The 26,930-nt window shown below is 39.5% G+C and overlaps 2 protein-coding genes across 5 annotated transcripts in view; one reads left to right on the forward strand and one right to left on the reverse strand.

Moving 5' to 3' along the window:
- pex5la (peroxisomal biogenesis factor 5-like a) overlaps positions 1-3,836 on the forward strand; it is an 86,975-nt gene extending 83,139 nt beyond the window's left edge. For both annotated transcript variants that reach the window (XM_069694750.1, XM_069694751.1), the window contains one exon: positions 762-3,836. In XM_069694750.1, coding sequence (XP_069550851.1) covers positions 762-963 — 202 coding nt within the window. In that variant the 3' untranslated portion in view covers positions 964-3,836. The remainder of the gene's footprint in view (positions 1-761) is intronic.
- A 2,676-nt stretch (positions 3,837-6,512) lies between these two features.
- The window catches only part of usp13 (ubiquitin specific peptidase 13), a 31,332-nt gene continuing 10,914 nt past the window's right edge, over positions 6,513-26,930 (reverse strand). Inside the window, exons 9-21 of one of the 3 annotated variants that reach the window (XM_069694760.1) lie at positions 26,367-26,438; positions 25,415-25,487; positions 23,545-23,670; positions 21,377-21,530; positions 20,545-20,719; positions 20,318-20,406; positions 19,786-19,908; positions 16,880-16,903; positions 16,320-16,463; positions 12,802-12,971; positions 10,725-10,914; positions 9,743-9,827; positions 6,513-9,395 (exon numbers count right to left, since the gene is read on the reverse strand). In XM_069694760.1, coding sequence (XP_069550861.1) covers positions 9,299-9,395; positions 9,743-9,827; positions 10,725-10,914; positions 12,802-12,971; positions 16,320-16,463; positions 16,880-16,903; positions 19,786-19,908; positions 20,318-20,406; positions 20,545-20,719; positions 21,377-21,530; positions 23,545-23,670; positions 25,415-25,487; positions 26,367-26,438 — 1,522 coding nt within the window. In that variant the 3' untranslated portion in view covers positions 6,513-9,298. Of the gene's footprint in view, positions 9,396-9,742; positions 9,828-10,724; positions 10,915-12,801; positions 12,972-16,319; positions 16,464-16,879; positions 16,904-19,785; positions 19,909-20,317; positions 20,407-20,544; positions 20,720-21,376; positions 21,531-23,544; positions 23,671-25,381; positions 25,488-26,366; positions 26,439-26,930 lie in introns of all 3 variants that reach the window. The other 2 variants (XM_069694759.1, XM_069694757.1) reach the window with 2 other exon arrangements.

Genomic DNA, 26,930 nt, shown 5'->3' on the forward strand with positions numbered 1-26,930 from the left:
TCACTGATGATTGACAGGCTGATAATAAAGCAGACAGGTGTAGACTTCAAAAACAACACAAACAGAAAAAACAATAAAAAAAAATATGTGAAAACTATGTAAGACCAATGCAGGCAATAAAATAGAGATGATAAAATATCATGAAAAAGTAACAGATATGGAACAAACCAGGGGTTATTATTTAAAGAGTTGACTTACTCTAATTTAAAGTATAAAACGTTCAAACATCCTCACTGGTGGTATTTAGCCATGCATTTTGTCTCAGATTTCTGCTTTCATTGCAGTACAATGGGGGGGGGGGAGGGAATCCAATTTTGGTTGATTAGTCTGAGCTTAGTCTAATGGTAGAGTTCTGTTTGTATTTATGAGATCACCAAAGAAATAACAATTATGATGTGTTTTATTTGTCCCACCCAAACATGTACCAAAAGCTAGAGAGATAGAGAGGAAGATGAACTCCATGTAGACCTTGCAGGGTCACATCAGAACGTGGCACCTTAAAATTCATCTTTGCAAAACAGTGTTGCAAGCTCCATGACTACTCCGCTGGAGTAGTTGGTGTACTGCTATGCCTGGAAAGATAACACTTAACACACTGGGAACATTAAAGTGGCAGTCACGTTCGCCGTTTAAACTGGCTGGCTTGCAAATTAGCTTGGGCATTATTCAAGACACTTCTTCAGAGTCCTCACGTAACTGTCGTTGAGTCATGCATCTTCACCCTTTAAGCAAATTAACAGCATTTCTTGTTGCTTCCCCAGAGAGGCGGCCAGTAACTTCCTGACAGCCTTAAGTCTTCAGAGGAAAAGTCGGAGTCGCCAGCAGAACCACGAGGTGATGTCTGGGAACATCTGGGCTGCTTTAAGGATAGCTTTATCCATGATGGACCAGCCTGAACTCTTCCAGGCTGCAAACATTGGCGACCTGGATCAACTCATGCGGGCCTTCAACTTAGACATTTGATGAACGGGAGGCAGTCATGACAGCAACTCCTCCCTTCTCTCACGCTCTGATTTCTACCCAACAGCCAAAAGCCCAAAGTGCACACGTCAGAACGGACTGACGTATGTTCGAGACAATAGTGTGTGTTTTTTATGCACGTCAAAATTAACTACAGTTGTCAAAGCTGTTATATTTTTTGCCCAAGTACCTTGGAGCAGTTCATGGGGACAGGGTCTTCCAAGGGGTTTGAAGTGACTGCTTTGTGATGGATTGCACTGCAATTTGTGATTTCCCTGAAGACCACAAGGACGGGCAAAGATTGTATGAGCAATGCCTTAGAGAACACATCAATTAAAAACTGACTCATCCAGTGGAACAGAGCTGAGCCAGGAGAGACAGGCAGACAGACAGTTGAAAGAGTCTCACAGAGGAACCCGAACATGCCGTTTGCAGAAGGAAAAATTAGATTTTGGGAGAAAAACTAAACGTTTGACTCAAAATTGTCTCTCCCTCCTGAAGGATGGATTTAGTGACTGCACCATATAACCTGGAGCTCCAGAGTCTGTTCCTGGCTTGTTTTCATCCTCTTTCAATGGAGAATAATGATCCTGCATGAATAAGCATTTTCAGAAGTGGATTCTTGTGTAAAATTAACATACTTTTAGAACTTTTCCCTTTGCACTTCAGACAAACAGATAACTTCCTCAATCCAAGTGGAATGTGCAAGCCAGGTTGTAAAGCCTTACACCAATGCATGCGACCAACAATATTTATTTATACAATTTTTATGGCAACACAAAAACACTAAGCCATTTTCAGACTGATTTCGATTTCTTAAAATAACTGCTGTCTTCTGAACTTGAAAGCTTTCTGAGCCATTCATTTTTGTTTTGTTGGGTGGTTGGTTTTTGTTTTTGTTTTGTTTTGTTTTGGCTCCAAGTTTCTCTCTGTTCCCTTTATGCTGACTGGTTAGAGAAAAACACACAAAAGCTGGGCAACATCGATCTGTAAAACCTTCATTAGTGTTCTCAAACTTTCTCAATAAGAAACTATTGCTGCTGCCGGTCTAAAAATATCTCTTTCAACTTTTTCCGCTAACTTCTGGGATGACTTTAGAAGCCCTAACAATTGATGGACACAACATACCCAAATTTTTATTTTTGCTGACTGTATTCATTTCAGTGCAGAATAATAGCATTACAGGTAAAAGATGTGTAGTGGCAAGCCAAGAGCCAAGGCAGTAGCTCGGGGTATTTCCTAATGCAGTCATTTGTATCTTTGATGTGCCTCCACAGGCAGCAAAGCTCATACGTTTAATTAAATCAGTTTGCCTCAGCCATCATGCACGATTTAAATATTTATGTAAGCTTTGGCAGGGTGCCACACACATTTGAAGAGCATCATTTGTTTGTTTTACCACCTGCAAACTTCAATTGACATCACAATAATTTAAAACAGGAGATCATTATGCATCCACAGAACATATAATTGTATGAAATGCAGCGATTCTCCTCCTCCAGATAAAACTTTTGCAGAACAGAGCGAAGCAAACCTTTCTATTTCACATACTTTTTAGCTGACAGCTTCACTTGCGTCACTGTTGCGAGTTTGAAAGTCACTGTGTGAAGTGCGTGTTCCTTGCCTTGCAACAGAGTAAATGATAGATAATCTGCTGTACTGTATAGCTCAGCACACTTTGGTGTTTATCAGGTGTGTCCACAGCCTGGGCGCGCTGTAGAAAGTGTTTTTTATAGTCAGCTCCTATGCAAAAGGTCATGTTTTATGTTGCCATTGTAAATTTTCAGTGTGTCTCCGTCTGCCTCAGTGGACCAAAGGGAAGTGTGTATTCTGTGTTTTGAAAGACCACTATCAGGGAGAACCAGAGACCAGTACGAAAGCCATTCATCTTCCAAACTGCTCAGATGTCACGGTCTGTAGAAGAAGTATCTCATCAGGAAACTGGCAGAGAACAAAAACAAATAGTGTTCTTCAAGAGAGAGAAACGTGGTGGTCGTGATTCTGAAAAAATAGAAAACTAATCAACACACAAACAAACACCATCCACCTAAAGTGTAGCCTTCATGTTTTATAACTGTCTGGTGTGGCGATGTGTCTTTGACCTCAGTTGCACCGACTAAATTCACTGCCGTGCATCAATTTTTGCTTCAGTTGTGTGCACTTGTTCTGCCCTTTGAGAAGAAAACTCAAGTGTACAAAACTGTAAGTGTCGTCAAACCGCTGGCACTGGGACTTCACATAACAAATAAGATTAGATTTCAGGCTGAAAAAGACGAGCGCATACTGCAGCCAGATACTTAAAAAGATGTTGGCACAGCATCTATGTGGCCAACCATGATGTTTAATAGATCAAGGAGGCAGAGGAGCCCAGTAAGACACAGCACATATGTGCATGCCACAAACAATCTGCATCGGAAGGGGGCTGACAGTGGACTGTACAATGGCAAAGACAATGAGGGCAAAGTGGAGGTGGATGCACAGATTTATTCCCGCTGTGAGAGACTGGATGATGATAAAAGGAGACTTTGACAGTGTAGCTTTCTACTGAAAGAAAATGGGGATATCAGCACTTCACGCTATCTGGTTCAGTATTTGATTAAACCAGTGAGTTAGGATAGCCACACTTTTAGCATTTCTCTGTAGATGGTAAATGTTGGTCCTTTCTTCAACCCGACTGAAAATATGTCAACACATCCACTGAACAGGCTGACGTGAAATTTGCTTCAGACACACATGTCCCCCAAAAATATAAAGCTAATGGCATTATATTTGCTCATTATTAGCATGTCAGCATTGTCATTGTGTGCATGCCAGCAAGTTAACATTAGCATTCAGCTTCAAGTACCATGTACAGGCTTAAAGTCAGCTGTGTGGCTCTAGACCAGGGGTGTCAAACATACGGCCCGCGGGCCGGATCCGGCCCGCCAGGGGGTCCAGCTCGGCCCGCCGGATGACTTTGCTAAGTGTGAAAATTACAGAAAGACATAAATTGCATTTCTATGAGAATATGGAGGTTTATGAGTACAAACGTTTTGTAATTTTTTTTTTTTAATCGATCCAGTAATTGCTTCAAAAACAGCGTAAATGCGAAGTCTGCTCCGGAGGCAGCAGCGCTCGCTGTTAGGGAATCTGCATAGGACAGCCCAGGCAGATAAACAGTGGGCTGATGTCTGAGTTTTTGGTCTTTATGTTTCTAGTTTATTGTAAAAAGACCTTAAAGTAGGGTTTATCATCCAAAAACCTTCACCAATGATTTAAACATAGAGAAATATTGTCGTTATGTATGCGTTATTATACTATGATTTTACTGGTCTGGCCCACTTGAGATCAAAGTGGGCAGTATGTGGCCCCTTGACTAAAATGAGTTTGACACCCCTGCTCTAGACTGTCTCGTTTGCATCCGTTTCTGACAAGTTCTTGTTTCCGTTTACGTCCACCGCAGTCACTCGTGGTACATGTGCTAATGCCGCCAACTAGAGGCACGCAGGGCCGTCGTGCTAAATGAGCAGTGTACAATGGGGTGGCCCCTTCTTTCACAGGCAAGGTGGGCCTCCGTCACATTTCTTTCCTCGTAATAGCTCCCCGAGAGATTGTTGAGAGACGCGGGAGTTATTCTTCAGGCCAGTATTTCTCCATTTTTAAATATGAACACGTTCTCTGTTCCCCGCGCTCCCAGGTGTCTTCTGTGTCAACAGAACTGTAGAAAACATGATGTCTGGTAACGTGCGATTTCCAAAATCAACTCTAGTTTTCTTATGAGGTTGTAGGCCTTCGCTTTTTGCATTTCAAGATACTGTAGATGTGTTGAAAATGAAAACAACTTATTTTTGTAAAGAAACCTTAAATTGCTGGCTTCAAATCTAAACCTCTAAATGTGTACATTATTCTGTAGTGCATTGAGATAGGATGCCTGGTGACAGTTTTCTTTTTGTAGAACCTACTATACCTTCTCAGGTGAACTGACCTTGCTTAACGCATGCCCCTGAGGAACAGGTTGAGGCTGATCGCATGTTAGATCCTCTACATTTTTTTTTTTTTTTTTTAAATGCTATTTTCATTTGTATGCATGAAATACATTCAAGTGCTTTCTATTTCCCCCACTAATGTACAAAAAAGAATTATCATAAAGTTTCCTTGCAATATTTCTACAATGCACTTTTAAAATCTGCAACCTTGACAAAAAGTGATGTATATATTCAGTATGTATTCTACTCAAAATGCTTTTTCTGGCATAGAATGAGCAAGAGCGCAAGGCTCAAGCAGAGAAACGAGTGTAAAGCCTAACACACTGGATCTCTTCCAAACATACTGGAGCTCGAATACTAGTACATTGCTACAACTGGCTAATCATAGTTATAATCTGTAGAGATTTAGTAATTCTGATTTCTACAAATTATAAACACACTGGTAACCATTGCAATGACCCCAACCTATAAAGCTGTTCAACTACTGTTACACAATTCTTTAGTGTTGAAATTTCATTATCACTATTTTTCAATGGACACTTTCATAACCTGCTACTAACTATTCCCAGCTACCTAAGGTTTCAATGTTTGCAAGCATCACTACTTCATGAGTTATGTGATGTCATATAATTGATCAATTTAATTACAAAATGAAATAAGGAAAAAGGTCATATTTAATATCACTTTTACACAGCTGTGCTCATAATGCTTTACATGTGGAGACGCAAAGTGTTCGAAATCATGATTTATTATTCATTTATATATCATTCGCAACTTTGGTTCTGTGATGTTTGTCTGAACTGACAGAAGATTTTCGACAAAAATAAATCTTAAGCTTAATAAAAAAAATAGCACTGTCATTTTAAAAACATTATAAAGATCATTTTTATTTGATAGAATACAATTTTAAAAAGGCAATTAAATGGAAAGTGAGGCACAAAAAGAAGCAGGATAAGATAACATGTTGTAATAATGAGCTAAGTTTTCAAATTAAGTGCATTATTCTAACTTTATATATTTTTATTATATATTTTGTCATTCATGATATTTATATATGTAGATATATTTATTTCATGAGGTCTTTTTCAGGTTTGTGCACTTTGTGTCTCCGTATGTGGAAAGCATTTGTGCTTTGTGAATGTGCTAATAATAATTAATGTGTTTAGTTCTTATGCATTAAACATTGAGTTCTGAAACTCTATGAAGCATTAATAACATGTTTAGAACAGTTTCGTTGGTTGGGGCTCATGAAGGTTATCAGTACATGTTCTGTACATTTCTCACTCCTTTAATTCAATGTGTACAAAGATAGTTTGTTCTGGTTTATTTATCAATGCATCATGTATGAAGAAAATGATATTTTGATGGATGAATTTAGAAATTATATACTTTATATACAGCCATTATTTATTGAAACTCCTACTATAATGCATATTACTCTCCCTGTATAATCACAAGGAAAGCATTAGCACCTTTGGAACGTACAATATGAAATTAATTTTAAAATAAACTGTTGTTATATATTCTACGCCCTTGTGTCTTCATTTTTTTTCAAAAAGATTCTTGTTCATTATCAAAGAAGCCAAGTCTCAACAAAGGTGTCGTTTATTAAATTATCTAATCATAAGTAGACAGTGCCACTGGGTATACTGTACTGCCATGACTCCATTCACGTACACCTAAGCCATATTTGTATGAACACATACATACAAAAGTCAACTTAAAATAATCCCTTCAGGAAAACTATGTAATGAGAACTACAGAATTGGCACAAACTTGTTTGCAAAAAGGCAGCAGATTAAAAACAGGTGAATAACCTTTTTGACATTTAGTTAAATGAAAAAAGGAGAATAAAACTCACAAAAGTACAATCCAAATGACTAAATGTCAACGTCTAGTGCACATGCTGACAGTGAAAAAGCCTTCTTATGTGACAAATTGAACCATTAGATTAACATAGAGAAGAAGAATGGAAGAGACCGAGCTGTAGAGAAAGCTGAAACAACGGGACAGAAATACAAAGACGACCGAATAACCAGGAGGATGAGAGGAACAAAAGGGGCTGAGAAATAAAATGAACTGCACAGAATATCTGAATACGCTTACGACTAACCATCGTGAGGCAAGACGAAAAGCCTATCACCTATCTAATGATGATGAGGGGCAGAAACACAACACTTGCATAGAGACTTTTTGTATTTCCCACTGCATAGACATCAAATGCTGCAGCAGTTTATCAAGTAAGAATACGAGGTTGGGATTTGATAAAACTGAAGATATGCTCAGGGAAGTTGAGGCACAGTGTTGTTAAAGGGGAGCACTGCAGAAGTATAGACTTATTCTGTAAAAATGGATATTTATCTGAATGTTTTTTATGTCTACAGCCCTCAAGGAAAGACACTCCTATGACTTTTTCTGAGATCATTGAAAGACATCCTTAAGAACATTTATATTTCAGCCACTAACTTTCACAGTTTTTGATGTATTTCTTTCATTTCTCTTGAGAAATGCTAGTTTATTATCAGAGGAGTGTCTTCTCTTTGAATACAAAAGTTAATAAGTAAAAAAAAAAACAACTTCAAATGGTAATATTAAGCTCCGTTTAGGTTTTTTTTTTTCAGCAGGACTCCCCTTTAAGATATGCACCTATTCAGTGCATTACTGAATGAAAGACCTAATATCACCACATGCTCACGTCACCAAAATCAAATTAAGTGTTTGTACCACTGACAAAATGCCTTTTTTCAAAGATGCAACAAACAAAACCAGTTTAAGTCCAGTTCCATGTAGTTTTATAAGTCTTCTACTGTAATTAGAAAGAGGATATGAACCTAAATACTGAGCTGCTGTTGACAGTCAGAGGCTGCCAATTCATGAGCATCTGACAAACAAGCACATATTATCTATGTTAATCCATCCTGTACATTGTGAACAAACAGAGTAGATACATACAAAGTTGGTGGATCATCCAGCATGAGGTTATGATGATTGAATAGCAAACGGCCAGTTGTACGATCACTGAGTGGTTTCTGAGTATTAAAGCTGAAGAGATTTAGTTTGCAGTGAGCACCATAAAGTAATACATTCAGCACTGCACCGTGTCGGTGAGCACACGTATGTACATTTCAGATGAGATACAGGTCACTGTGCAGCTTCTATCATAGAGTAGGTTTGGTTGTAGTGCATATTGCTCTAGACATGGAACACATTAACTGACATGCAAAAAGTGTCAACAGGTGGAGGAGAACATTCTTTGAAGTTTTGGGTCACAGTCTAAATCTGTCAGAGTGATAAAGGAACCAAACTAAACCAGGTGCTGCTGACTGAAAGTTATGCCAAGTATGCAAATATTTTGCCATTTGGACAAAAAATAATGAATAAAAAATAAATAACGTTCTCTGAGGATTCTTGAATAACTTACATGTACGGTGAAGACTCGACAGCCATCTTTGAATAAACATCGGTTTGCTTAAATTAGGCATTGATTAAACACAGTACTGTGATCTCCTTTTTGAGTAATGGCCCTTCCAAGCATGAACAGGTTCAGCAGTACTGAAATTCAAATATCACATTCAGATGATTGTGGTTGGTGAATAGAAAGTCCACTTCTCCTGCATGAGGTGCAGCACGTGAACTTGTTTTAGTCAAAAAGTGCTTTCAGGGAAGGAACTAACACTATCTCGATAACTCAGCAAGTGTATCAGGGTGCAGAAGAAAGTTGCACATGGTTCTTCAAGTAAAACTGGGGCAGTATTGAGCCATTATTCAGACAGTAATGCTGCATAATTAACTACAATCGAGTTAACACCTATTTATGGCCTTCCCAGTGTTCTCCTTCATTCTGAAACTTGCGTACGGTACGCTGGTGATTTCTCTCAGTAAACAACCTTTTCCAGTTTCCACAGGATAAAAAACATTCCTTGTGTTTCAAAATAAAATGCAAAGCCACCAGCAGCACAGTAATTTCTTGTTTTCTGTTTGCAGTTTCAGAGCATTTCAGGGCTGGCAGCGAAGCACTGCCATTTCAACATACATTTATAAAATGTACCACTTTGAAAATACGGCACAGTTGCTGAAGGCAGAGAGGAGGAACAATGAGATTTGATATGTGACATTATTTCGCGTACAGAGCACTCCCGGAGTAGAAAACAGGCGACATAAACACTGAAATTTACATTTAAAGCATGACACAAATGCACAAAGAGCACATTGCTTTCCCTTTCAGACCAGAGTTCCTGGTTGCTCCTGAATGACATCAAGATAAGGCAAGCAGCTGGTCTGAGAGGTTATTTGAATCATTTCCACTGTGGCTGTTATTACAGTTGTCTGCCAGTCTTCTGGTTATTTAAAGGTTGCAGGGTGGAGGGGGTAGTTTAACTGCTCGACAGTCGATGGTAAAAGTAGATGTAGCCCAAGTCTTTTGGAGGCCTTTCTGACAAACACACTTTGTGGTCATTGTAGATCACCCACCTGCATGAAGGGGAGCATTTGAGGAAGGTACACATTAGTTTTGTCCTTGCTGTAAAATGCTTTTAAAGTGTCACTTCTGTCAAAACTGACTATGTAGGCAGAGGAAATAGTTTAATTTTTTTTTTTCCATTCAGATTTTGAATAATTTATTGTAACTTCTAATGCTAAAAACTAGTAAATTATTATAAAACTAATATTTTTTTTACATTCAATCTCATGAGATGAGTGATACGAAAGAAAACAACCATTTAGATCAGATTTTTTTGTGAAAGGCTGGAAGTCCTGGGTGCTTGTTAACACGATAAAAACTGAATTAATATAATTCAGTGACTCTGAGTTCAACTCACCTTCCTTCCTTTTTGATGTGACAAACATAATGTCCAGACATTGTGGATGCTCCCATGTGGCTGATGAAGGCAAAGAGCTCGTACCCTGAAAAAAAAAAAAAAAAAAAAAAAAAAGGTTAAAGTCACAAACAGAAGACGTGACAAGCGAATGCAGAACTGTTATACAATTTTCAATAAAGAAAGTCAATTCACACCTGCTAATTCTCAGCTGGACAATATCACATGAAGGAGAGAAAAATAACAGGATGTGTGCAACATTTTCAGGAAAATGCAGTTATGCAGATTAAGCACAGTACACAAAACTAATTAAAGTGATAATCATCCAATTCTAGTTATAATTTGTTTATTTTCAGTTTTACCAGATTTCAATAAAAAGTATCTGCTTTTTTGGTGTTTTCATTTCAAAAAGACTTCCAGTTTTGCATGGCTGATTTTTTAAATACAATACTAAAACAATCTCAAACACCTGTACTCACTTTATTAATACTGTTTCTGCCCAGTACAGTACCTAAGTGTGTAATAATGCACCTGCACTGTGCATCTTTGTTGTTGAGTGTTAAAAAAAAAAAAAGAGGAGTTCTTCTTGTATCATGTTTTTGATGCCACTGCACTTTAAGCTGGTCTGACAGAGCAAGTCAGTGCAGCAGCAGAGTACAACATGCATCATTGTCAGATATGATTTGGTGCTAAACTGGCCTGTGGACGTTCACAACATAGTAACATTTAAATTCAGGGCCTGAAAATGACCTTATCTTATGTTAATTTCTTGGAAATGAGGTCTGTGTATAAAAAAAAAAAAAATAACTCTGCTGGATCTCTGTGTGCCTTCTTTGTAATGTAAACTTTGTAATTCTTTTGCTCACCACCAAAGGCTCACAAAAGTCCACTTCTGATTACTTATTGTACCTTTAGACAAAGATCAATAACAGATAAAGTCAATGGCTGCTACTACAAGTGTAATCAGTCACGTGGAATCACTCACGTCCTGGTCCGTCTTTGACTCGGGGGCCCGTTGTGTCTCTATCTGGAGACAGCGTGGAGTCGCTATGCGAGTTGGCGTTGGAGAAGGCGTTGTCGTTGGGCTCTGTGTCAGCCATGTCTGAAAGGGCGTCACTCTCCTCCTCCTCCGGGTGGATGAAGATCCAATCGAGTGCTCGTTCAAGATTGTTGTTCTGAAAAATGTTAAAAGCACCCCAAATATTATAAGCTTACTGACATTCACCACCAAAACACCTACAATATCCCATAAATTACAATGTTCGTGTTTGCTATTTTGAAACATGTCAGTGGCCCAATTTTAAATTAACTTTTATTGTCAGTATTATAATCTATTATTTAAATCTGATATTTGGATGACCGATAAGAGTACAGTATATCCCTTTCCTGGAGAAAAAAAACCTTTGCTGTGCAGAAACTGGAGCATAAACACTATTGCAGCAGCACAAACGTGTGCCAGAGACGTAGTAGTAGCAGGAACTATCAGCACATAGAGGACATATGGCCAGCAGAGAGAAGCATATGAGGATACAATCAAAGCTGAGGATTCAAAATTTTGTGTTGTTCGTATGTTGAACAATTTAAACGGAGCCATTATTTATTGGGGAGGTGGAAAGCATCCATCTGCTCTAAATTCCCCCTCAGGATGGTTGGTTTGAATCCAAAATAGAGGTGTGATTCCTCGAGGATGTCTGTCTGAAGAGCACATGGCCAGCAGGTTTGGATGGTGATTGAAGCTACCTGATTTTTCTCAGTTCACTGAGAGTGAAAAGAAGTTTCTCATACTAATTGTTAGCTAATAATAAACCAGCCGTGAGACCCCCTCTCTGTTCCACACCTCCATCCCTCTGGAGGAATGTGTGATTGTTCACTTCAACTACATCACGGCTGGCAGGGAGCTTAGTAACATCAGTAATAATAAACAAGGAAGACTGCTGTGTATTTCTGTGTCTTACTAACAGTCTGCTCGGCTATTTCTGCTGAGGGGGCATTCTGAAATATGAAACATGAAATGTGAGATTCAGGGGCCTTTTCAAAACAGGGGAACCAATACATTTGCTGTAGCTGCATTCCCTTTGACTCATAAAAAGAAAAATCAATACTTTAGTACTATACGTTTTGTATCATTTGTGAGATGTGATGATAAACTGGCTCGAGGTGCCACTGAGGCATGTCCGGTTCCTAAACCTGAAAGATTGCATTAAGCGCTGGCATCCGTGAGCTGCTTGAACTATTTGTAAACACCATGTAGAGCAGACATCTTTAATCACTCTGACATGTACGACCTATTAAATTTTCAGTTTGGAAAGAGAAAAAGTGGGGCAGCCAAGCCCCTTTTTACGACTGACAGAGCTGGGTTTTCATCCTCTCGCCCTCTCTTTGCCCTCTTTCCGATCACCGCCTCACTTTGTGCCAACTTCCTGCTTCGTCAGGAACTCTTGACACTTTTATTTCTTTTGTGGTTCTTTTACGGGTGAGGAGGTGCAGCTTTTGTGTTATGTGTCTTCTTTTCATAATAAAATAAAATTCAAACAATGAATGGCTATTTTTCGGGACCATGTTTCTTTTTGTTGTTTGTCTAACAGTTGTGGTGCCAGGCAGTCATTTCCCAACACTTCTCATACACCAGTCTGTGTGGGTGGTTGTTTGTCCTCTAATTTCTCTCTCTCTCTCTCGTTTGTCTTTGCAACTATTAACTATTTTTATGTAAAACAGACTAGGAAATAAGCACCACCTACAAAATCCTTCTTTTCTTATATCAGCTGAGACACGGTGAACACCACTGCATTCAAGACTACTCACTGTTATCACTGCCTCAAACACTACAGCAGAGTAAAAGCCATTTTAGGCCAAAAGAGTTGGCAGCATAAAATTATATAGCTCATAAATTGTGCTAAATGAATGATAAAACTACTCATTTTTTAATTAATTCTAATTTAAGACTAAACTGAATAATCAATGACAGAAATGATTATTTGGAGAACAGAAATGTCTGGAAAAGCAGTGTCTGTGCCAGCAAGTGGAAAAAGTGCTAATATGAACAGAGTGGGCAGAGGACTGACCGTTGCTTTGAGTGCTTGGATGCTGTGAGCGCGGGGAAAGCCCATTGAAGTGAGGATGGCGATGCTCTCCTCAGGGGGCGAGTTGCCCAGCAGGGCGTCACCCATGGGGCTGTCGCTGGTGGATGGACCAGGATCCATCATGGAAGGCAGAGCGAGCGGTTCTGCAAAGTCTGACAAGAGAATAACAATGAAATGCTGTAGCTTTTTTCCTTAACCTAATCAACATCTGCCAACACCTTCTGTTCATCAACATGTACAACAAGGGAAGTTAAAATCTTAACACAGTAGTTTTATTTAAAAATTGCTGGACCGTTGTTCAACTAATTCAAACTAATAATTTAGACACAAACACAGAAAGCCAAACCATCATATAACATGTGAGTAGGAGACACCCCAGATACTTTTCATGTGCTGTAAACAGTATCTTCCATGAATGCACCCCGAGTCATGTTTGCGTCAAACTCAAGGTTGGTAATGTGAGTCCACAGATCTCTGCAGAAGATAGGTGTTTGTGGGTTTCGATTGTTATTCCGTACAATCATACCTACAGCTAACTGACGTCTATCCACACTTCTACATGTCTGAGTAAGTAAAACATTTCATTTCTCCTCTGTCTCCGGCTTTGTCCTATGTGTTATCAAAGAAGAACAAGTTTCAAGAGGAATATTATTGGCAGTTACATCATCTCAGGAAGCATGGTCTTCATTTTAACAATGAAAAACTAAAGGTCGCAGCCTCTTTAAAGCTTTATGTCTTTAACAAAGAAAAGAAATGCTAAGAATAAAGTGTCCCTGAGTAAATGGCACTTCTCTGTGCACTTTTAACAAATTAAAATAAAAGCAAAGTGACCCTCAACCCAGGAACAAGGACAGTCCCGCTGTAATTACTCTACTGTTGGCCATAAACAGAGCCTTCATTACTGTCCTTGCCATAAATTAAAATGTGTAACACTCATCTCCCACTACAGTCTCTACCTCAGCCTCCTTGTTATGCGTCCTTCTGAATGCTCATTACAAAGTTGCTTTCATGCCACAGGATGATGATGAAAAATAAAAGAGCTGAACAGCAGATGTTTGCATGTTGAGATAAGCTATTGTTAAATTGGTCGTTTATGTTAATTTTCTGTCATAAACTATGTCAGTTTCAATCTGTGTTTAAATGTCATCGGGGTCCAAGACATTTATGGTTTGATGGTATATGATCCTTGGTCCTATTCACTACAGCTCATTTTCAGCCATTTTACTATATTAATTTAAAAAATAATTATGACTTTGGCTGCACAGTGCTTTGAGAATACATCTTTGATACATGTTACAAGTTTCACTTCAGTCAAAGAGATATGTTAAGTGGCACCACTACTGCATCTAAAATGATAATGTGAATGGTTTAGTTGCGGAAAAAAAAAAAAAGTAGGTTGAAATGATGCTGAAGTAAGAAGAGGGAGTAACCTTCGCGCAGCACACATGGGCAGGCCATTTTACTGATGTTATCGAGCCTGAATGCAGCCCATTTTGCAGATGCATTAGGCCCCATTTCAAAACTAGCAGGCGGGGGGGCTGTTCTAATTTCCCTCCACTGTAGAGGCCCTTTAGAGCCGAGCGGGGACATAAAAGTGACACGAGCCGACACCTCAGGGGAGCGTCTCTACAGCTGAGAGGCTCTACAAGACACCGAGTCAGCTCTGACAAAGTTTCTGGTGATGATCTCACACACAGACACGCACACCTGCAGAACACGACGGGAGACAAAGTCAGACACTCTCTGTGTAATGGCAGAACGTGAGATGTGATGTGTCTCTCACTTTGAATTACCCTTGTGTTTAAAAAGGTCCCCAACAAATTAACTTGCCTTGTCTTTTTGTGTAAAGTATCCTGTCAGCATCATTGAGAAGAAGGCAGAATACTTAGTGCAGATATGGTTTTGGCTAATGTGTAGACGTAAAAATGTGACACGGTCTTCACATGTGAGCTGACTGGTGACTAAAATAGTAAAATTCTTGATCACCTCTTAAAGTCTGCTAACTCTGCTCTCTGAAATTGCTGCAGAATTGTGACCGTTTTCATTGCAGCTGTTCTGATTATTTCTCAGGTGTATTTTTGGGTTCTCTGGGTTACAGTTACACTTACTTAAAACACCACCCCACCTCTTATTCCTTCTCATGACTATTTTGTCCTGACTATTTTTGATGATTACATCCTTGCCATGCCAAGTTCTCAAGAAGTAATCACAGAGCTGGACAGTTCCAGACCATTTTGAAGGCAGAATATTTACCATCTTTTCACGTGCTAGCACATTTTCTTTCTTGGCATTTTTTTCTGAAAGTGCCCAAAATATTCTCGGTGAGAGTCGCTTCATAAATGGAGCCAGATATGATCGGGGCAATCAAAAAGTTCTAAGACTGCTCGTGTTGCTAGCAAAAGCAGTGCAGCACCGTGATGTACATGGACCAGGGGGAAACTATAACATGCTTTTGTGACCACTGGTCCGAGCATATCTGTGATTTCATCATGAACCTGAGCAGAGGGCACATAAAACTTCAAGTCAAACTCGGGAAATCTGCAACAGTGACGCTTGAAATGTTTCAGAAAGCCTACGGCAATGAAGCAATGAGCCGGAAGAGGTGTTTTGAGGGATATTTGCATTTGAAGAGAGGCAGAACGTCAGTATCCGAGAACAAAAAAAGTGCATCAGGTCAGGAGCAACCTAGTGGGTTTTCTTTGACATTCACGGGGTGGTTCACTATGAATTCATCCCCAAAGGTCAGACTGTCGACACAGAGCTATACTGTGGTGTTTTGAGGCGTCTGAGGGAAAACATTCCGTGCAAATGACATGAACTGTGGCGTGATGGCATTTTGGTTCTCCAACATGACAGCGCCCCTTCACCCAGTGTTAAAACGTGCAAGTTTCTCACCTGCAACAACACAATCATTGCTCCCCACCACCCCTACTAACAGGATTTGGCTCCATGCGAGTTCTTTCTGTTCCCCAAAAATTTTACACAAAATTTGATATACACCTTAGGCTCAAGTTTACTGTGTTTGGTGAAAACGTGTGCCCAAATCAGCGATGAGAAAAAAAATTGTAGCTAAGGTGTTGATGTGGATTAACCAACGAAAATATAATTACTTCCTCACAAAGATCAAAGCTTCCTTCTGCTCTGTGCATGTCACAGTGCTGCGCTCTATTCACGTGCAAGAGGGGCAGTCTTGGAACTTTTAATTGCCCCCCCCCTCCCCCCTCCCTATAGTAGGTACAGCCTTTTCAACACTAATGGCATCCAAGTTCATTTTATTGAACAGGAAAAGTCCCCAACACTCCACTCATACTCAGTAGTTGAAGGAAGTGAGGCTGTCCGTTAAATTATAGAAGCTCAGGTAATTGCTTCCTATCACACCTTCATCATGACTTTAATGCAAATGTACTATTTTAAGTGGTGTACTCACTATACGAACTTCAAATATACCCTCGATACCTCAATGCAATGCATCCATACTTTGAGTTGTGATGCTGCCTTACCTGGCTCCTCCATGTGGGCTATGATCCAGTTGAAGGCCATCTCGGGGCCCATGTTGCCTGTGTAGTATACTGCCTTCCTACAGGCCTCCAGTGGAAAGCCCATCTCCGCCAGCTGCATTACTGCCGCCTCGTCTATTTCTGGAGCTGGGAACATGACAAACCAACATCAATAACTAAAACATACAGTTGCTGATTCAACAGCAGCAGTAACCCTTCAGTTTAAGACAAGCAAACAGATTTGTGGAGATTCCCTCTTTGGGACTCATTAAACAAAGAGACCAGAGGAGAATCAGCCCTGCGGAGGCATCGTTATGGAGGGATGATTTATCAAGGAGAGAAATGAGTCTGGCTAAAAATAAGCAGAGCCACACAGAAAAGTAAAGTTAGTTTGGAGGTAGCGAGCAGCTGCACCACCTGCTCATGTTTACACAGTCAGAGATGCTCAGTAACAGTCATCACTCCTGCCGAGAGAGCAACACACAATTTCCATGATTATAACGTACATAAATATTAGAGATTCATCAACACAGTATGAGTGACAAGAGAAATTAAATACTCACAGTCTATGGAGCTCATGGAGTTATCTGAAAGAGGAGAAGAAATATTATTTCACTCAGTGAAATCTCACCATCACTGGTTTTGATTTGCGTTTGTTTGTATTTGTTTTTGTTTTTGAGTACTTTCACTTTTGAGTGTTTACAAAATTGACAAATAAATGCATTTTGGTCCAGAAAAGATCCTATAAAATCTGCTCAGCCCCATTAAATATTCCCAAACTAGTGTCTGTCACCACTAATGAGGATGACCATTGTGGTCTGTTGTCATGTTGATGCAGATTAAAGGATGGCTTTTTTGTCTTTTTGTCATTAATACTCTGCCTGATGGTTGCTTCATTTTATCTGGAGCTGTTTTTAGTGCATTAAATGCCCATTCTCATCTGTGCCTCCTCCCTCTTTTCCATATCTTCATTGAGTTAAGATATGAATAAACAGATGATGGTTAATTTTAAATTGTGGCTTAGGTTTAATTGAAAATGACTGAGTTTTTCAGTTTGAATGTTGAAGAGGACAATTTGATTAACAAAGAACCAAAACCACAAACCAGCTTTTTGTGCATTAAAATAGCAGAAATAAGGAAGCACAAACACAATTTTGTCTCCCATTTTCTCAATGGCCTGGAATAATTGAGTGAACAGATGATAAATAGACCAATGAGAAATGATGTGGTTCGAGCAGGAACATTTGTGTGGCACCATAAGAAGCACTGAAGCCTTCTGGAGACAGAAGGGTGACCAGTGATTAATCACTGCTGATGCTAGCCGGGGATAATGGGCCAGTGGTTCATTTGCAACTAACAAAACTCATCAAATACATGTGAAGTAAATAAATCTGGAAATAGGCTGAGCAAGTTATTTCCTCCGACCTCTTTTCATTTCACAGTCGTAACAGCACGATTTACACAGCGAAAGCTGCTCTAACCTCCTGTCTAAAGAAACAAAAGCTCTGAGGGGGGTCAACAGAGGACAAGTGCAGAACAGATATTCACTTTACTCAAACCTACAGCATATGAAAAACATTTACACATATTGTCATGCATCAAATTCACTGTGGCCTGTTTAGCTCGCTGCTGTGAGGTGCAGATATGCAAGACAGCCTATGCAAGGTAGTTTCAGCTCAAAGAAAGAGTCTTTTAATGTGCGACACTCTGAAGACTTTTAAGTAGATTCTGCACTCAGAGGCTAAGTCAGTGTTTGAAGGTCTGAGATAACAGGTACAGCACACGCTGTATGGTCCTGAAATATTAAGGCCTACTCAGGCAAACACCTTCAAACTTCCCTTTCTGTCCTCCTTGTTTCCTGTACGAAGATGTATCAGTTAAAAATATTTTGTAAATCTCTCCGGAAAAAAAGTCTCCCGAGTTTTTGGACGTGTGACGCAGAGCAAAGGCTGCTCTCAGATGTTACTGTGTCTATGCATCGCTCCTTCGACCCTGCGTTCGTGTTTGGAGTGTGAAACAGTTCAGGACACACTGTGCTTCACATCTGCTGAAATATTAAGGAGGACGCTGATAACTTAATGTAGCTGAACTTCCAATTCCAATTACAGAATTACAGAGGAGACAGATATGGAAAAACATACACAAAATATACACCTCCTTACCTTTGTTTGTTTTTCCATATCTGTATGTATATATCCAGAACCGTTGCTGTGTCAGGCTGTTGCGTTGGTGATATTTCCAATATATATATATATATATAGATATGAATGAATGTTGTTCACCAACATGTATACTTAATATGCATATTATTAACTTGATGAAATCTTCACTGTGACTTGCATTTCATTACTTTGTTTCTGTACAGTTTATATATATATATATATATGGATATATATATATATGGAAAACAAACAAAGGTAAGGAGGTGTATGACACAGCAAAGGTTCTGGAAAAGTGGCAATAATATTTCCTTCTACCCAAGGAAGTGCATTACAAGGGGATTTCATGAACTCATTATAACTATTAGGCTTAGCCACACTGTGAACACAACAACTCCCCAGTAATTGATTGAGCACGCTGTTCCTGTGGGATTCCATTTGATGAGAGAACTAGGGTGGCTTTGAGCAGAATATCATATTAGAGACAATTTCACAGATCATTTGACTCACAAAAACACCCTCCACCTGCTGAAAAGGATGCTGGGCAGCTGATCTCAACAACACGTCTAAGTTACAGAGTCAGATACTTACTGTCTCATATACTGAGTTGTTTCAAGTGTATAAGTGGAGTGAGCAAAGTGTGTTTGGCTATCTGGGTGAATAATACAACAAAAGGACAGGTGCTGAGGGGAAACAGTGACCTTTAAAATTCTTAACAGACCTGTGAAATCTAAATTGAAAGGCCAAAAATGACCCCAGTAGTTAAGAGTGGCATTTAAATTTTTTTTCCCAAGAATTCACAAATGACCACTAAAACTCCTGAGGGTCACTGTAGGTGAGTCATGGAGTACTATCTGACCTAAAACAATTTTTTTTTAAAGAACAATATATCTGAAGCAGAGCCAAATGTTGGTACTGATGCAGATTTACTAATATGCAACAAAAATTAATAAAGAGCAAAATATCAGAATAAAAAGGGGCTAAAAATAAAGTAACGCAAAGCTATGTTCTGTTAATTGCACTGATACATCATCGTAGGGATGGGACATTTAGAATAAATGATCAATAGTCGTTAAAATAAATATAAATATATATATATATATATATATATATATAAATAATAACAAATAATATACTATATACAAACTGTGTGGCGCCGTGAGATCAGATGTCAAGGTGTGGAGCGAAGCTAAAGTGTGCAAAATTGACTACAGCTGTCAAAAAAATTTCATAATATTTCTGCTTATAATACCGATCCTTGCTTCATAAGTGTACACATACACAGTGGTCAGTGGACATGCATGTCATACCTCTGGTGTCTTCGGGTAGCACGATGGGAGGCATGAGGTCAGGCAGCTCCTCTTCACCTGCCTGCAGTCCTGTGGCTCGGAGCCTGTTCAGATCCAGGAAGTCTGGAACATCAATGGCCAAGTCTACACAACAATACACAAATACAAAAGTCCACTAAGGATAGCGGCAACATGTCTGGTTATCCCCTAAATATCCTACCAAACATCATGATTTAACAATGGTTTAGACAAAAAATGTTCACTTGTAAAAACTGAGTTAAACGTTTTTAAAGCTGCTGACGCACACTCATGCATTTGACAGCATTTTCCAGATATTGACAGGATGAGAGATAGTTTATAACTCTGTGTCCAAAGTGTAGGTGAAGCCAGTCTCGAGTTGGATTTATTTATGGACAACAATTTCACAAGATGGTGGTGCCCTCTGCTGGGCATTAACGGCATTAAAAACACTTAAAATGAGTCACAACAGCACTGGCGGTCAATAAAAGACATTTTAAATCCCATCAGTCAGTGAAGTGTGACAGGCGGTTACCCAGTTTCTTTGGCACCCAATCAACCCCGAATGTGAACTTCTTGATCTGCACAATCAGATACTCAGGGAACGTGTTAAAACGGGAAGTTCTGCAGAGAAGAACAACAGTCATTATGAAAGAGAGAATTTAAAAGAAAGAATGCAAAGTTAATATAGAAATCCGGCTTTAATTCAAAGATATGAGCTCAATAAAATAACCATCAAGATGTATAGAAGTCCTTGCTTACTTGACTCCAGCTGACTTGGCCTGCAGTGCTGAGCTCCAGAAGTCCGGGACATTTTCCGGTTCTGTGAAGGCCTGAAGACAAGCGGTGAAAGGGATCCGCGCTCTCACTGGTTCAGGAGGAGCCCGCATGTTCTCCTCAGCTTCCCTCCGCTTGGTCTCATATGCCAGCAGCTCCTCTGATCAGATAAAAACAAAGACGTGATATCTCCATAATACTCAGCTTGTTAAAAAAAAATTAATGAGTTTTACAAGCTGTATTTTGATTGGAAAAAAAAAATCAGTGGAGGTGTAAAATATTGGAAACCCTTTACTAGCATCTACACAGCATCAGATAAAGACTATCATCTTCAACACATCTGTTTATTATAATAACTCAACATTATCAAATGTAATATGGTAATGTTACATTTATATTTGCTACCTTCAAACAGTACATAAGCCACATGCATCATGTCAAATCTTGAATGTGTAATAAAAGCCACATACGAGGCCATCAGCAGTCACTTTTAAAGGCAAGCATGTCCTCCCTCGTTCAAACTACACAGCTCTCGGTCTGACACGTCAGGACCATCTGCGTCCTTTCAGAGCAGGACCTGCTGGTTCTCCCACCTGACCTCAGAGTCGTGCAGCTGTACCATCCCGACCAGAGGCAGCTGTGGTCTCCTTCTGCAGCAGCACAGAGTGCGTGAGTGTGTGTGAGTTTGTGTGTGTGTGTGTGTGTGTGTGTGTGTGTGTGTGTGTGTGTGTGTGTGTGTGTGTGTGTGTGTGTGTGTGTGTGTGTGTGTGTGTGTGTGTGTGTGTGTGTGTGTGTGTGTGTGTGTGTGGTTCTTTACCTCTATTGGTGGCTGCCTCAATGGGAGCGGGCAGCTGGATGCAGTAGTCGACCCGCTGAGCGTAACGAACCCGACGACTCTGGCAGCACTGAACTCGCTCCTCCACCAGGAAGCGGAAGGTGTCACTTGGGTTCTCAGAGCTGGCGCTGTTCCTCTGCAGAAATGACAACATTTAGAGTCATGAGACGCACAACATCAAAAACAGAAGCAGAGTTTGAGTTTTGATCGTATAGCAGACTAATATTGGTAAATGCTAAGTGGACTGGCCATGTTGATATGGTTTTATTAAATGGCTGACTGGAGCAGTGATGTGGCTGAACAACGGTCTGCACCTACAATAAAATGATGTCTTCTTCGCACATACATTTCTGTATTATTTGAATTGAGTTCAATACAAATTTTATCAACAGCTGTGTCTCACCTTCCCTCCAGTTTTATTGTTCAGCACATAATGCTGTGCTCTAAAAACCTGATATAAACTTCTTTAATCTGGAAGGATTTGTGTTCTGTGGTCAAAATCCTATTTTGTTTTTTTAAGGTAAACCAAATATTTTTTGTCTCCATAAAAGATCAATTAAATCCTGAAAAGGATAACCTGAAACAAAGCTCTTTAAAATATGGTATCATTGTGGAGAGAGGAAGACGGAGGGTACATATATATCACACACATGACAGCCTGGAGTTTGAAATGCAGCTCTGCCTATAAGCTTGTCTGTACTGAGGTCTATTCCAGTCTCCTGGCATGGCTTCAGCACAACTGCTGTTTGACCCAGATCTCTTAATACAGCCATTCAAAAATGTCTTTAATTTAGGAACTGCCTCAATTAAACCATACCCTCCATTACTTAGAGAGATGCACCTTTCCAGAGCCATGGGTACATTGTTCATTATCACTGAGCGGCTTTGTGTCTTTTCACTGCTTTCGAACAGCAGGGGTCATCGAAGTTGACTATGTTTATTTGAAGACCGTGATGAAGGATGGCATTGCGGCTTCAAACACCAGTTTGCATGGCCACGGCCTTTCTGCAACCCAGCCCTTCTATTCCAAGTAGCTACAGAAATACATAAGTTAAGTTTACTCTGGCCAAGTATGTCGGGTGTCGTAGACTGCAGGAAATGTTGCTGGTGGTGGTGGCTTTAGTTAGGTTATCTATGTTTGGATACTAAATCAGTATGTAGTTTACAGACTGCTGTAGAAGGCAGCAAGGTGACTAAAGGAGGTGAGGAGTGTATGAACCTCTTCCGAACACACCAAGTTCGAGTGCAAGAGTTTCTATAGATAATCTGGAAAGTATGGAAAAATAATAGCAGTGAGAAACTGGTGTTTTGTTGACGTCCACCACACGAGGTGGAGGAAGGATCAGGTCCTGGTCAAGGCACGTATGTATGACTGAGGCAGCATAGGAAGCATTATCTGTCCACCCGTTGTAACTGATAGCAGAGAGCTATTTATATCCTGGTTGAGAAAGACATTTCAGAGCACCCCATGTGCATGTATCAACCAAGGATACGGTGTGCAGTTAAACACAGACCTCGCCCTCCCAACAAACGGTCTGTCCATGTGTGTCATAGGTCAGACAGAAGCCCCTTCACTTTGTGAATATGTTATGATTTCACAGTGGAAAACATTCTCATTTACAGGGTCATTTTTGTAAAAGGCAGCATTTCCGCAACTAATAATCTGCAACTATTTTAATATGAGGATGTGCTGCTTTTATTTGTAATGTAGGATTTTAAAATTAATATCTTTGGGTTTTGGACTGTTCATGAACAAAAGAAGATATAGAAAGATATTATATTGGTCAATTTGGGTGTTTTTACAGGTTTTTATTTTTAAATTTTTGAACCAAACAACTAATCCGAGAAACTCAATCTACGATAAATATTGTTGTTAATAGTATTCCTAAGAACATGCATGTTAACATTCACGTGTAGCTGGATGTCCCAACATACATATAAACCATCTAAATTTTAACGTTTGACATACCTTTGCAAATTAAATTGATATTTGTAATCTGAATTGTAGAATTTGCATCCATCAAAGTCACATTTACTCACGTCTGGAATGTGATATACATTAAGATAACGCCTGCTGTAGTTTCTGATACAATCCCCTACATGTGCACTTTTAACTCTTTGACCTACATAATAAATTGAGCTCCACTGACCTCCACCAGGTTGATAACGTGCAGGAGGAACTCGTGGGCATCCTGTTGTCTGATGGAGGAAAACTCTGGGTGTCCCCTGCTGACCAGGGACTTCAACATCCGGGGAGAGACACCCTTCTGCTGGTGCTGGAATGAAAAAATGTGGACGTCACAAACATTGACTGTGCACGGCCACTCAGCTGTCTCAGAGGGAAGAAGATCACCACTCAATTGTACAGATTTCTGAGGGAAACTGTGATCTTCATGCAATCTATACTCAGTCTGACATATAATCAATACAGCTCATTACATATGGTCAGATATATTCTAATTTTAAATGTACAGAGTATTAGAGAAGAGAAGAAGACAATCTTGACCTGCAGATTCTTAAAGGCCGGAGGAAGGAAATTTGTTATGGTCCAAGGTAAGCCAGTGGGAGAACAGAGACAGGCACATTATTGTACGAGTACACGGTGGAGAAATCCTTCCTTCTTTAGAAAATTATACTTATTCACTAACAGGTAGAGACAGAAGCTCCTGCTAGTGGTTGGTTAGCTTCACTATTAGCACTTGGAAACAGGAAACGGCTAGCCTTGCTCCTGTGGAAGCTAACAGAATTTACCCAACAGCACCACTAAAGTTCATCAGTCAACTAAGTTTTATCTAATTTGTCAAAACAGAAGACAAATCATTAAAAAAAAAATTTAAAAATAGAAAAGAAAAAAGAACAAAAAAACATTCATCAGTATTACTTGGCTTTACATCCTATTTCCTGGCTGGGAGCTGTATCCAGTGGATACTCAAGATCTTCCTGCCATCCTACTGCTCCATTGGAAGTGAATAAGTTTACTACTGCAATATCAAACTCAACAAATTTTCATTTTTTTCTTATAGCCAGCACACAAAGAAAGTTCTATGGAAAGCATATGACAGAATATTAATGACTGATTGATGATTAATCAATCCAGTGACATCATTCCTCCACACTATCAAAGGGCAGCCAACAGGTATCCCATACAATCTCTGGCAGGTAACTTAGATTTAAAAAGCCACTTTAAAAAGAATTTGTAATTGTAATGGGCAACACTGCCTCAGTACAAACTGACCACAGCATGCCAACACAATCCCTTCCCCCTCATATCTTCCCAGCTGTCAATACATTTTCAAACCTGACTCCACCATCACATGTGTAGGAAGTTCAGGATCACAGCACTGCCCTATCAATTACTGTGGCTGGTAAGGCTTAAAAGAAGCCCGGGGCTTACAGAACGAGTGCTGGGTCCCATTATGCTTTAATGGCTTTCCTCCTCTAATTTCCTGGCGGCTGTGTGCGGTGAGGTTGAAAAGGCGCTGATTTCATTTCATGTGCTTTCAAATCAGTAAAGCAAAACACATGAAAAAATATAAAATCCATTAAACTGTTGAAGAACTTTGGAGATTAAAGGAAGAGCAACACAGTAATCAAACGCAGCTAATATGTGTGACAAAGATAAGCAGTGATGTGGAGAATTAAAAGCAAAACGGTATCAGAACAATTTGAGTTGCACATGTGGGACCACAGCCAACAGCTATTTTCACACTAAACGAAAAGGTCATAGCACAACGAAACTTGACAATATATCCAAAAGTCCCATCATCCTTTCGCTTCAATCAACTCCTCCGACAAGCTAAAAAAAAAAGCTCAGGTATATAAAAAAAAACAAAAAAAAACAATACAGAACAAGTACTTTATGAAAAGCTTCATGTTTTGATTGGGAAAACTTCAACCTAAAACTAAACCTAAAGAGACTCATTTCACCACCACCTCTCATTAACATGCTTCTGTCAGTTAGGGACCCAGTTTGGGAGCTGGACATACCCAGTTTAATACCTTGTATTCTTCTTTCATCACCTGTTCAATGAGCTCAGATTTCATGGGTGGTTTGGAGTACTGGCCTGAAAGCAGTCCGTGTCCCAGTTTAGCCCTGCCGGAAGAAAACAGGCGTAAACATGAGGTGCAGTCAGTCGTCTTTTAAGTCTGGGTTATTTTTTTGGATGACACACCCTGAAGACCCATGAAGACCCTGAAGTGTCTTAACTCATCAGTAAAAAAAATTAATAAATTCAGACAGTGCTCCTGGGGACTGTCTCACAGAGCAGCTAACTCGTTAACCCCAGATTTTTAGTTTCACAAAGCTGGCTCATGTTCAACCAGTTGCCATGGTTACTAAGACTACCGACGTTAGCTGCAAGGAAGAGTTTTTGTTGAGGCTTACCACGAAATAAGTAATCATGTGTATATATCGTTTATTTTTTTACAAAATCTTTCCAATTCGTAATTGCTTCCCCTCACTAATTTTTGGTACAGAATTTACACTTCACCTTAAATGCTTTTTAGAGGGTCCATTATCATTACATCCAACCAAATAAACAAATGTTCTTTCTGAATATGCAGCCCAATCAAATCCTAACCGTGGCAGGTATAAACATGTTTATCTGGCTGCGATCTTCAGAGTATAAAACATCAACACAGCTGATATTCATTTCCTGCCTGGTTTAGACTCTACTTACCTTTCATCATGGCCACAGCATCTGACTGACCTCTTGCAACACACTGGCTTACATGATGAAATACACCTGATTATTTTTCCAGAACATGTGGAAAAACATATTTATCTGCAAAAATTCCTAAGCAAGATTTACTCCCGTTATAAAACTACAGTGTTATTTTATGGCAAGTTAGCTTCTAATAACATAACCTCAACTTGTTTTCAATCTTTTTCAGCCACAGAGACGGCAGCAGCTGGAAAACACCTGCTCTTGTTTGTTGTAACACTGCCTTATGTAACTCCGGAGTCACTTACATTTGTGTGGCGAAGTCCTGGGTGGGGTCAAGAGGTGAATAATCAAATATCCTCTGCAGATTACCCACATACCTAAGAGATCGAAATACATGTCACTTCAAATGGAGCACGTGGGGTGACACACGGACACAAGAAACATGGAGACGCACGAGGTTGTGAAAAGACACCTTTTGCTGGAGGTCATACCAATCAGTCAGTTTTTGAAATAAAGTAAGTTTTGTCTTACTGTGTTTTTACTTCCAGACCTAACCCCCAGATAATTAGAATAATCCTAAATTACTATCAATAATTACATGCAACCAAATACAGGAAGTTGACAGAAGCAAAACATGTAATTTTCACCAAATTACATTTTGAAACTGTTAAACCTTTTTTTTGTCTTTACAGTAGTTTGTCTACTTTCTGTTTATAAATGACTGAAAATCAAATATATGTGAAATGGAAAAAAATGATGACTGCTTGACATGAAAACATCAAAAGGCTATACAAAATATCACACTCAATGTTGAAGGTTGTCCTTCTCAGTAGCATTAAATATTGTGCAGAAAGAGAAGATATGTACTT

Source organism: Brachyistius frenatus, unplaced genomic scaffold, assembly GCF_029030835.1.
Source record: "Brachyistius frenatus isolate BFR_SWC_R1_liver_20210118 unplaced genomic scaffold, ASM2903083v1 Contig_18, whole genome shotgun sequence".
Classification (NCBI taxonomy): domain Eukaryota; kingdom Metazoa; phylum Chordata; class Actinopteri; family Embiotocidae; genus Brachyistius; species Brachyistius frenatus.